This window comes from Phaenicophaeus curvirostris, chromosome 1 (assembly GCF_032191515.1).
Source record: "Phaenicophaeus curvirostris isolate KB17595 chromosome 1, BPBGC_Pcur_1.0, whole genome shotgun sequence".
Classification (NCBI taxonomy): Eukaryota; Metazoa; Chordata; class Aves; order Cuculiformes; family Cuculidae; genus Phaenicophaeus; species Phaenicophaeus curvirostris.
Window position 1 is genome coordinate 180,910,577 of NC_091392.1, and position 12,761 is coordinate 180,923,337.

Here is a 12,761-nt window from a genome sequence, read left to right on the forward strand (position 1 = left end):
GCCGCGCCTTCATTAACATTCCCGTAGCCTCCCGGCCACCCACCCCGGTAGGCCACGCCCCCTCCCCGCTGACCACGCCTCCTTATGACCCCGTCCCGCTTTGCCACGCCCCCTCAAGGCTGGCCACGCCCCCTCCCGCATGCCCGCGTTCCCCGTTGATCACGTCCCTCCCCGACAGGCCACGCCCCCTCCCGACAGGCCACGCCCCCCGGCTCGCGGGCGGGACTCGGCGCCGCGTCGGTCCGTGCCCATCGCGGAGCCCCCGCGGCACCGGCTCCCGCAGAGTCCCCCCTCCGGCCGCGGCGGCGGTGCCCATGGCGGCCGAGCCTCAGCCCAAGGCGCTGACCCGCAAGCCCCTCCTGCTCAACAAAGTGGAGGGCTCGCAGGAGGTGGTGAACATGGCAGCGATAGTGCCCAAGGAGGACGGGGTCATCAGCGTCTCCGAGGACAGGTACCGGGCGTCCGCGGGTCCTGCGGGGTCTGTCCCCTCCCACCGTCGCTCCGCTGCTGGTCCAGGTCCACCTTCAGCGATGGCGGGAGGTGGCAGGTCCTGCGGTGCTTGTCCAGCACCGTCCCCGCCGAGTGCCGGCGGTGACAGACCCGCCAGCGTCCCCGGTGTGACCGTCGGCTCTGCTGCCGCCGCCGGGACACGGTGCTCGGCGTGGGGACACGGCCTTAAGGAGCCACGTCTGGCTCTAAGAGGGGAGGAGGTTGGGACAAGGGTCTCCAGCTTGGGGACCCGTAGAATCATGGAATAGTTTGGGTTGGTAGGGACCTTCGGGATCATCTGGTCCCACCCACCCTGCCATGGGCAGGGACACCATCGAAACTTGCAGGATTTGAGTGACTTTTCTTAACGTGGGTAAAATGGGATTTGAGATCGCCTCCTTCCCCGGGAGGCTGTGGAGATCTTTGACCTTGCCTAAAAGATTGCGGTAGCATTGGCTAAAACAGTAGTTTTGGTTCCCGTTTCCCCTCTCCAGTCGTTTCTTGGTAATTGTTTAAAAATACCGTGTATCAGCGATAAGATCTTGGAGTTCAATCCCGTGTTGTACAGCTGCCAAAGAGGAGAATGTTTTCAGGCCGTTTAGCTGGGCTGTGCGGGTCTGGGCTGCCCTCAGGCAGCTTTGTTTCTTCTGAAAGAGCTCAAACTTAATTCAGCCCTGCAGCTGGAGCTTCCAAACTCCATCCTGAAGGCGCCTGCCTTTGATGTAGGAGCTCATTTTTCTTGCAGCCCATCAATAATTATTTTAAGCAGAGTTTCTTTGCAAGTCGGGTGCATGGTATGTAACCTGCGTCCCTGGCTTGAAAGACAAGTGTTGACCAATGTATGAATATACCTTGGTTGTCATGAGGGTTTTTTTTTGGTGGACTTTTCTCTTGGATGCCTGTAGCTTCTTGAGTGTCTGCCTTTATGTCTCTGCTGGTTTTCTGGAAAACCGTCAGTATTTGTTTCGTTTTGTCTTTGTCCTCATTGTTAGTTTTCGGCTGGTTGTCAAATATGTGCAAATTTAAGATCATCTAAATTCATCTAAGCTGTGCTCTCCGAGTGAACCCTCATGCCTCATAGCAAGAGGGACTGAGCTATTTAAAACAAGTGCACTGCAAAAGAGACTTGAAGCAGAGTTTACATTGCCACGATTTTGTGTTCTTTACTTGTTTATTGTGGAGCCGAATGAAGCTTGGGTGTATTTTGTTGTATTGTAGCTTGTTAGGTTTATTCAGCTAATTCTTTGTTTCTGTAAGAAAGTGTTCCTGCAATTCATTTGCTCTTGTGTAGGTCTCTCAATCTCTGCATCTTCCCTGCCTTTGGGAAAAATAAGTACCTTCTGCTGAGTTGTTGCAGATAGGTTGATGCTCCAAGCTGATACTTCGGTGTAGAGAAAGTTGCCCCATCCTGGGCATCCTGGTTACTGATGAAAGTGGGGAAAGAAATCTGCTGTTAGATGTGCTGATAGATGTCTTCAGCTTTGCTGGCGATACAGACAACATTCACTACATTAAAACAGAGCAGTAAGCCTGGAGGTTCCCAAGTTACTCTGTGTTTAAAGGCACTAACCAGGTAATTTGGCTGCTTGTGGAGTTGTTTTGTGGTGTCTTTGAAATGTTGTAAGCTATGATCATGCCTTTTATTTCTTTAGGCACGAAGATGTTGACTGATGGCTTTTTCTCTCATTTTCCATCTCCATTAGCGTTTTTATTGTTATTAAATTTCAGAGTCTAAACTTGGAAGGAATTGGAGGTTGGAGTCGAACTTGGAGGTTTTAGGATACCTGAAGTAAAAGCATGGTTATCAGACTCTCAATATCTATAGTTTATGATTAGGCTTGTGCAGATCCTTACTGTACTTTTTCGTGTTTGGACCTGCCCTCTCGTGCTAGTGTTGATGCGGTTGTTTAATGGCTTCGGAGTGTGAATGGCCTTAGACATCCTTGGCAACTGTAGAGGCCAGTTATGGAGATGTTATTTGTGTCTTGTTAGTCGAATAAGTGAGTTTTGGCCACATTTATCAGCCTGTGGTATGTACTTCTGTGAGAGAAATGCTCTGAAACTTTTTCAGAGAGCTTCAGCTGGAATGACTTGCTCTCTTCAGCACTTGCTTCAGGCTGGGGAAGAGTAGTCTTCTGAAGAAAGAAGAGGGACTTCTCCATCAGTTCACTGGCTAATGTCTGAACATGTCATTGCTGAAATTGCTAGTGCTCTTAACATACACAACAGCTGAGCAACCGCTTTACAAGTTTTCTTTAGTGCGTGATGTGGCTCTTTACCTGTAACCCCTTCAAAGCAGCGCTTGGTCTCTAGTTTCTGTTTTGTGTGGCACTAGTGGTTTTATCTGGTTTTAAAAGACACGGAAGTGGTTTCAGCTATAGCTTGCAGACATAGTCATGCATTATATAGCCCTGAATTGTTGTATTTGTAGTGCATGCTTGCACATATTTTAAGAAATAAAATTAAAAACTAAGTAATAATAGACAGTGTGGTTATTCCTCATAAAGAACAGCATATAGGAGGAAAGAAGGAATCAGAGGGGAGGGGTTACATATTTAACTAAAATATCTAAATTTTACATAACTTGTAAGGTTGGAGTTTCTTTTTGGTGTGCATCCTCTGAATCCTAATCAGTCATGTTAGTGGAACAATTTGCACTGTGTCCTAATCTTAGGGTTTTTATCTGATTCCTTACTAGAGCAAAATTGACTGAGACTGTATCTCTTTACAGTACAGTTGGTGTGTATTGAGAGGGATGAGATGGAGTTTTAGTCTGTATTTTAATTCCAAGGAAAAGGGATGCACCTGTCTAGGCAGGTGAGAGTTAAGGGAGTGGCAGCATTTGTTTTCCTGGAATGTATAAGTCTGATGCAGGGGGGCTATAAGAAAGAAATTACTAGCTTTCATCCATGCTTTTTCACCTGCTAGCAAATGGGTAGAATTAACAGATTTATATCCAAATGTGTGGAGTTGTGAGTGATCCGTGGCATTGAATGCCCTAGATGCTACATATGAACCTAAAGTGGGATTTTCTTAATGTGCACAGCTGGCCCTAAGTTGTCATCAGCTTCTCTTTTATTAAAAGTACGTGCTTTCAAAATTCTAAAATTGCTGAGCATCCTTGTTGCCTTCAGAGGGAGATGTGGGTGCTGGGCATGTCTGAGAAGTAGGTCACTGGCATGTCAAGTTCAGACATATCTACTTCATGCCCCAGAGAAGATTTAGTGTCATTAATCTTACCTGAGCATGGGTATACGGTGGGAGAGGTGCACTGACTCACTCAGCTTTCAGTGCAAGCAGTTCTGCTTGAGGTTGGCACATTCCTGTGTTTCTCAAGAGCCCGACAGCGATGCAAGTGCTAATTCCGCTGGGTGTCCGATGTGTCGCTGTACAGGACTAGCAGGAAGGGGCTAGGTGTCACTGGGGTAAACCTGCACTTTGCCACTAGCCATCTTTTTTTCCGCTTCCTATATTGTAGGTGAGGAGGTCTTAGACCTGTGCGGGTGCAGGCAGCTTCCCTGGTAATTACGAACTCTAATCTATGCCCTTGATGGGGTGGTAGTTCTGTACTGCTACAGACCTTGGAAATGTTGATGTTGCAGTCAAGAGTTGTTCTTCTGAAAGTATTTACAGGAGGTTAAAGCTTTCATAGTCAACTGAAAATTGTCAAAATACTTTTTTAAAAAACAGGCATCCTAGTCTCCTAGAAGGTGACAAAACCTTGGAGAAAAGTATTTATGCCATTGGAATTGTTTTTTTAATAAATAAACAGAGACCTTTGTCTTCTGCTTGTATCGTACTACTTTGTATCATCTTAAGTTCCTTTTGAACTGAGATATCTCAGCTTCTCTGTATGGATAGCTGTATAAACAATGAGTCCTTTCCGTTTGTCATGTACACTCATGTTAATGAATTCACCTCACATAAAGAAAACTGTACAGACTTGGTCTTGCTAGATTTGGTTTACAGTTTTATGTTTTTAAATGCAGATGTGTACTTAAGCTGTTGTCCAGGTCTTGTCATCTTCTGGATATGCTAAGCAGCAGTGTATTAGGGGCACAAAACCCAAATAACTGTCTTGCATAGGTGAAATCTTGACTTTGCTAAACTGGCGGTGAACTAGGATATGACAAGAAATGTGAAGGCTGCCTTTGGTGTCCTGCTGACTTCCCTTCTAGCATGGAGAAGCGTGATCTTTCCACCCTTAAATATATCAAAAGCAATCTTTTGCTCCTTGTGATTTTGTTGTCCAGATCCAGGGCATAACGCGTATAGCATTGTAGTTTATGCCTATGAGATACTTCTAATGGAAAAGCTGGTTATCTTCACTTGGTGTTGCAACCAGGCAGGACACAAGGAGCTGCAGACCCTGGGTAAACTCCCTGGGCTTCCTTCCTCCTGGGACAGAGTGGTAGAGAGCCACTGCTTTGCAGAGGTATGGTTGTGATACAGGTTTGTAATTCACATCTAAATACAGGGTTATGTCCCTGATGGCTGCTCTGCTTGTGTGTGGCTGTTAGTTTGCAGCAGAAGCATAGCTTGTGTGAGAACCGATTTTGATGCTGGCTGCTTGTGTATGTTCAATGGTCCAAGCCTGTAGGTTTCACACCCAGGTTATTGCAGCATGAGCAATTGTTCCAGTAGCGCAGAAGGTGTGGATGGTTTCCACAGGTGTAAAAAGACTTGTCCTTGCTTGAAAGTTCTTTCAATTTTTATTAAAATATCAGTCATCAATAAAATTGTTGAGAGAAAATGAAGGAACTCTGCATTAGCAGTTCAGGGGGTTGTAAGAGACCTATTGCCATAGATGTAACTTGTTTGCTCTGAATTTTTTAAAACTAATCAGATGTGTTGCAACTTGATGACTGTGTTTGGAATAAAGCTCAGGGTGGAGGTTAGTGCTGGCTGTTTAAGTGAAAGAGTGGATGCTGGCAGGAAGTTTAGGAGAAGAAGAGAGATACCAAAGCTTTTGGATTCAGAAATTGTTGCAGATGTTGAAAAGTAATTGTCCTTGATTTGACTAACATGTATCCCGTTGAGATGCCAAAGTCTTCTGACTAGCACTAAGGAGTTGAGTTGAAGTTTGCTAAAGGTTTTATATCCCCTGTCTTAGGATGGTCTCCCCCACACCAAGTAGTGAGTGTCAGTTAAAGATTTAAAGCTCTAGCATTTAATCTTGTCTTTCTGATTTGAGCTATCCCGCAACTGCTAGCTCATGTAGGTCAATGCACAGATTGGTGCAACTCCTGCTGCTTTATGAAGTTTCTGTCTTAACTGCAAGGTGGCAGCTGCAAAAATGTGCTACGACAATGTGGCTTGGACTGCTATTTGTAGGAGATGGAGGGGAATGGCAAGAGAAACAACATTCAGGAGATGGAGGGGAATGAGCAGCAGGTTCCTGCCCAGTGCAGCAGTTGTCTCCCCTGTTTCAACCTCAGCTTCCCAGGTTTCCTTGCACAATAAGTATGATGCTCTGCAAGTGGGACCGAACCTTACTGAGGATGATGGGTCTCAGAGCCTGGAAACATGCCCTGAGTTAAGACACCCTAAGTCATCCATCAAAACAGTCTCTGTGACTAGGAGAAGACTGGTCATTTCATAGGGGATTCCCTTCTGAAGGGAATAGAAGGCCTGATATGCAGACCGGACCCATTACATAGGGAAGTTCGCTGCCTACCTGAAGCCTTGTTTAGAGATGTGGAAAGAAAATTTCCATCTCTGGTCAGGCCCACAGATTATTATCCACTATTGATTTTCCAATTAGGCAGTAATGAAAACCCAGCAAGAAGTCTGAGGATGATTAAAAGGGACTCCAGGGCCTTGGGACAAATGATGAAGGGATCAGATGCACAGGTACAGTATTCTCCTCTGTCATCCCTGTTACAGGGAATGATGAGGGAGGGAGTAGGAAGTGCAAGGAAATAAATACCTGGGTCCAAACCTGGTGTGAGGAGCAAAACTTTAGGGTTTTTGACCATGGGTTGGCCTGCACAAACCAGGCTTGCTCACAAAGGATGGGGTACGCTTGTCCCCGAGAGGCAAAAGGATGCTTGCCAAGAAGCTAGCAGGGCTCAACAATAGAGCTTTAAACTAGATATGAAGGGGGTGTGGGACAAAACCAGGCTTGATAGAAAAAAGCCTATGAAGGGCACTCCAGCAACATAAGGATGGTGTGCCAATGAGGCCCTTTGGTCTGCTACCCCAGAGAAACTGGGGGATAGCACTTAAATTAGCAGCAGGTTATGTTATTATATTATATTATATTATATTATATTATATTATATTATATTATATTATATTATATTATATTATATTATATTATATTATATTATATTATATTATATTATATTATATTATATCAAAGGTTATTGATGGGTTAGAAACTACAGCAAGTAGTCACTTAGGAATTAAGACTATTCCCCTCAGGAGTGTAATGGGATTAGTAGCCCAGCTAGGCTGATTAGTAGCCCAGTACACACAGCATGGGCCACAAAAAGGAGGAATTAGAAGTAATCGTACAGCAAGAAAACTATGATATAATTGCCATCACAGAAATGTGGTAGGATGATTCGCATAACTGGAATGCTGTCATGGTTGGCTATAATCTTTTCAGGTGGGATAGGCAAGGATGGGGAGGCAGTGTGTGTTAGAGTGTTTTAATTGCCTTGAGATCAATGATGGTGATGATAGGGTTGAGTGTCTGTGAGTAAAAGTCAGTGGAACACCAAATAAGGCAGATATCTTTGAGGGAATCTGCTATAGACTGCCCAGCCAGGAAGAAGGGGCTGATGAGATATTCATCAAGCAACTGTGAGAAGTCTCACAAATGGTAGCCCTGTTTCTTGCGGGAGACTTCAACTTACCAGATGCTGAAAGTATGATACAGCAGAAAAGAAACTATCTAGGAGGTTCCTGGAGTGCGTGGAAGACAACTTCTTGACACAACTGGTGAATGAGCTGACTAGAGAAGGTGCCCCACTGGACCTGCTGTTTGTGAACAGAGAAGGCCTTGTGGGGGATGTGACCATTGGAGGATGCCTGGGGCACAGCAATCACGAGATGATAGAATTCTCAGTTCTAGGAGAAGTAAGGAGGAGGGTCAGCAGAACTGCCACCTTGGACTTCTGGAGGGCAGACTTTGGACTGTTCAGAAGTCTGGTCAATAAAGTTCCATGGGAGACAGTCCTAAAGGGTAAAGGAGCCCAGGAGGCATAGATGCTCTTTAAGAAGCAAATCCTGGCAGTGCAGGAGCAGGACATTCCCATGTGCCAAAAAATGAGACAATGGGGAAGAAAACCAGCTTGTCTGAGCAGAGAGATCTGAGTGGATCTCAGAAAAAAGAGGAAAGTCTTTGGGATTTGGAAGAAGGGGCAGGCTTCTCAGGAGGACTACAAGGAGGAAGTGAGATCATGCAGAAAGGAAATCATAAGGGCTAAAGCCCAACTAGAACTTAAATCGTCCAGTTCTGTGAAAGATGAGAGAACCTCCATCCTTTACTGGATGCAGGGGGGACATTAGTGACAAAGAATGAGGGTAATGCTGAGGTACTTAATGCCTTCTTTGCCTCAGTCTTTAACAGTAAGGTAAGATGTTCTCAGCCTCCTGAGCCAGAAGACAGTGAGGGAAAGCAGAATAAAGCTCCAGTGATCCAAGAGGAAATGGTAAGTGACCTGCTTGGTCAATTATACATTCACAAGTCTATGGAGTCGGATGAGATCCACCAAGGGTATTAAAGGAGCTGGCGGAGGTGCTTGCCAAACCCCTTTGCATCACCTACCAGCAGTCCTGGCTGACTGGGGAAGTGCCACATAACTGGAAGTTGGCAAATGTTATGCCTATTTAGAAGGGTTGGAGGGAGGATCCAGGGCACTACAGTCCTGTCAGTCTGACCTCAGTGCTGTGGATTGTCATGGAGCAAGTAGTCTTGAGTGCTATCACACACAACACACAAGACAACCAGGTGATCAGGCCCAGTCAAACTAACCTGATCTCTTTCTATGGCAAAGTTACTCACTTAATGGATGAGGGAAGGGCTGTGCATGTGGTGTACCTGGACTTTAGTAAAGCCTTTGACACCATTTCTCATAGCATTGTGCTTGAGAAACTGGCTGTCATTGGCCTGGACGGGCGTACCCTCTGCTGGGTAAAGAACTGTCTGGATGGCTGGGTCCAAAAAGTGGTGGTAAATGGAGCTAAATCCAGCTGGAGGCCAGTCACAGGTGGTGTCCCCCAGGGCTCAGTGCTGCATCCAGTTCTGTTCAATGTCTTTATCAATGATCTGGGTGAGGGGACTGAGTGCACCCTTAGTAAGTTTGCAAATGACACAAAGATAGGCGGAAGTGTTGATCTCCTTGAGGGTAGGGGTGCTCCAAAGGGGTCTGAACAGGCTGGATTGATGGGCTGAGACCAGCGGGATGACGTTCAACAAGGCCAAGTGCAGAGTCCTGTGCTTGGGACACAACAACCCCGTGCAGTGCTCTCAGCTTGGAGAAGAGTGTCTAGAAAGCTGCCTGGAAGTGGAGGACCTGGGGGTCTTGATTGACAGCCGGCTGAATATGAGTCAGCAGCGTGCCCAGGTGGCCAAGAAGGACAGTAGTATCTTGGCTTCTATCAGAAACAAGCATGGCCAGGGAAGTGATTCTGCCCCTATGTTCAGCATTGGTGAGGCTGCACCTTGAATACTATCTTCAGTTTTGGGCCCCTCACTGTAAGAAAGACACTGAGGTCCTGGAGTGTGTCCAGAGAAGGGCAACGAAGCTAGTGAAGGGGCTGGAGAACAAGTCTTACAAGGTGTGGCTGAGGGAAATGGGGTTGTTTAGCCTGGAGAAGAGGAGGCTGAGCAGAGAACTCATCACTGTCTACAACTCCATGAAATGTAGTGAAGTGGGTGTTGGCATCTTCTCCCAAGTGACAGGCAATAGGATGAGAGGGAATGGCCTCAAGTTGCGCCGTGGGAGGTTCAGATTAGACAGTAGGAAAAATTTCTTCACCGAAAGTGTTATTTGCCACTGGAACACGCTGCCCAGGAGAGTAGTTGAGTCCCCATCCCTGGAGGTATTTAAAAGGCAGGTAGATGAAGTGCTTAGGGATATGATTTAGTAGTGAACAGATATGGTTGGACTCAATGATCTCAAAGATCTTTTCCAACCAAGCGATTCTTTGATCTCTGATGGGACTACAAATTGTACAGACCCAGTTTCAGCAGTGCAGTTAGGCTTAAAAAGAGTGGAACATTAGGTGCTTGAGCATTTAGAGTCAGACAAGAGGTGATTTTTACTTCCCTCTCTGATCCAGAGATTATCCTTTATGTAAAAGGTATAGATGCTTGTATTGTATATTCCAATCTTTATCTGGAATAAGAGGAGCTGCTTAATGCGTCTTCCGTTTGCCTTATTGTAGCCTCATTTTCCACCAGCTGCTGAACATTGCTCTTGAGTAGCAGCAAGTTTCAGAATGGTGCATCCGCCTCCCATATTAACCAGTTCTCAGTTTACTTCTTGTCTTCTCTGACCCCATCTTAATTTCACTGGTGTCTGCTTACACAGAGACTGGTTCTCTCATCAGCGTGTTGTGTATCTGTCAGGCTTGGTGACCTTCCCCTGCAGGCTCTCCTGCTCTGCAGCTGAACAATGTTCCTTAATGAGAGGAGACTGCACAATGCCACCTCTGTGTGTGCCCCGAGGCGTCTGGAAGAAAAAACAAATGCTACTTACGGAGCATGTGCAGTACAGAGCTTGCATATAACTAAAAATGTACTGTTGCAGGAAACTTACTGGGTTTTCTCCTAAAGCCAGAGATGGCTGGAGGTGGCAGTGATGCTGCGGTGTTAAATGGCTGCAATACCTTAAAATAAAGGAATTCCAACAGTTTTGAAGGCTATTGAGGGTCATTTAGCAGTCTGAAAGTCTCAAATAGCATCTGAAGTTGTATCGCAACAGAAATATCTCAGCAGCTTTTTTAACCTACCTTATAGGTTTTGAGTTATTGAGGCAGACTGTTTTTCCTTTCTTTCTGTCCAGCTGCAGTGGTTCCTGCATGGTGTCTGCAGACAGTGATCTGTGCACAGGTTTCCCATCAACATCTTTAGGCTATGTGATAATACATGCAAAAGAACTGCTGGAAAGTCACACAAGTTTTGTAAAATGTTGTTTATAGCAGTCTTAAGAGAAGTCAGGATATACTTGGTGGTTCAGAGAGGAAATGGGAAGGAGAAAATGGGAGGGCGTAATGAAGACACACGCTGTTCCTAGGCTTGGTAGCTCTAACACCCGATGGACAACACCATCGATATCCAACAATGTGCTACGCCCTAAGAAGAGAACTGTCCTTTGCATGAGTATCTTCTGTACATCAATGTGTTTTCTGCCCCATAACCTCTTGGGTGCTGGAAGACCATTCGCATAAAACACCCCAGAAGCTGTGTTTAATTGCCTTGCCCACAGTGCTTCTGTCACACTACTGTCAAATATGAGTAGTTTTATATAAAACTCTGCCAGTATCTACATGTATTTGCCCAGGGATTTGATGAGAATTGCAGTAGCCACCCCTACACAGTCTGTTGAAAAGACAGCAGGAAGAAAAACTACAGTTGTTTTCCTTTTGCATATGGTGTGAGGAAGTGATGGATGCACCCATGGTGCTGCAGGATGCGTCAGGCTGGGATGGGGCTTTGTGGGAGGGGGTGCGAGTGGTGGCCGTGGGGTACTGAGAATAGCCGCACACAGCAGGACGTATCCTTTTCAGCAGAGCCCTGTCCTGCATAGGTCATTTTAGGGAAGAGAAAATAAAACTTCCTTCTTTATACTTTTGTGAGGTGAAGTATGCAATGCAGTAAATGGGAAAACTATAAAACAGATATATGCACAGGAATGGCAAGAACCCCAGCAAGCAGGTTGGGCGAGTGGCTGAAGCAAGTTTGGAGAAGGAAAAATGCAGTTTCATGAAAGGAGTAGCAGGAGAGGGCAAATTTGCTAGGCAGCTCTCCAGGGAGGGAGCTTTATGCAATCATGAAACCATATGCAGCTCTCAGGGTTCTTCATATGTCACAGTGTGTGTGCCTGATGACTTGGAACTGTGCATAAATAACAGTCAAAATGGATATTTGGCTGTCAGAATGCAGGTAATAAATTTTGCAAATTAGGCTGTGCTGAAATTTAGATAGACAAAATACAGCCTTCATCCTTGTAAGAGGGAGAACAGTTGTGGAGGCTGGGCTAAAAAAAAGTGGTGGTTTAATTTTTCGGGTTTTTTTCCTCTTAGTCAAGCTGCAGGAAATAGCATTGTGTAACTAACCTTGGCCAGACTTTGAACATATGGGCTTTGCTTGTCATACCATGTGTATTCACCACTTAAGAGTTTTTCAGGGAACTCTTAAGGTTTTGAGCACTGAATCGAAGGCGATGCCAAAGCACAGTTCTGGGCAGAAGAACACTGCTGTTCTGCTGCCAAGTTTACAGAGAAGTTTGATCTAAGGTTGTCTTTTACTCTCCAAATCCTGTACTGTTTCCTCTTACTGCAAGATAAAAGATCAGTGTTCTTAGCAGGTTTTTGAAATGATGGTAGTGATTGATCAGCCCCAGAAGGCAATGCTTTTGACCTTTACAAGTCTGTAATAGCAGTTTCCTTAGGAGTCGAATCCCACAGGGAGAGAACTGGACAAAGGCTGTCCTGATGTGAATGACCTGTTTTGCCACCAGTTGAATTATCTGGATTAGAATTATCTGGATTCAGGTGATAGAGCAAATACAGTATGCTGTCTTGAAGCAATATGGAGAGAAGATCCTTGCCTTTGTTTAGAACATGACAGATAATGAGATTTTGCACCTCTAGCAGTGAGTCCAGATTTCCTAAATTTACCTTTGGCATCAAATTCTTAACCAAATGGTGCATCTGCCTTCTAAAGTACTTTAGGGTCTTAAAGTAAATACCTTTCTTTTCAAAAGCTCTAGTAAGGTCTAATAATTAATTGCTGCCAAAGCTTTTACTTTAGCTTAAAATGTAATATACAGCAAAAACATAATTACATCTAGCTAATGCTAGAGAGGGTTTTGGTGTTGGTTCAAAGCAGTGGTATATACCCTCATGATACAAGATTTAGACATACAGGTACCAACAGTCTCTGACTTTCACACTATTTGGCTTATCTGCGGCTTGGAATAAAAAACATATAGGCAGTGATTGAAAGAAGAAATCCAGTAGGTTTGTTGTGATACAAGATAAGATGAAACAGAAAGCGCTGAAAATTAGTCTGATGCTTTCCTGCTGGTTGCTCT

General features: G+C 45.2%; 1 protein-coding gene across 1 annotated transcript in view; it reads left to right on the forward strand.

Moving 5' to 3' along the window:
* Positions 1–245: 245 nt before the first annotated feature.
* The window catches only part of WDFY2 (WD repeat and FYVE domain containing 2), a 69,903-nt gene continuing 57,387 nt past the window's right edge, over positions 246–12,761 (forward strand). The window contains exon 1 of the mRNA XM_069881750.1: positions 246–451. Coding sequence (XP_069737851.1) covers positions 315–451 — 137 coding nt within the window. The 5' untranslated portion in view covers positions 246–314. The remainder of the gene's footprint in view (positions 452–12,761) is intronic.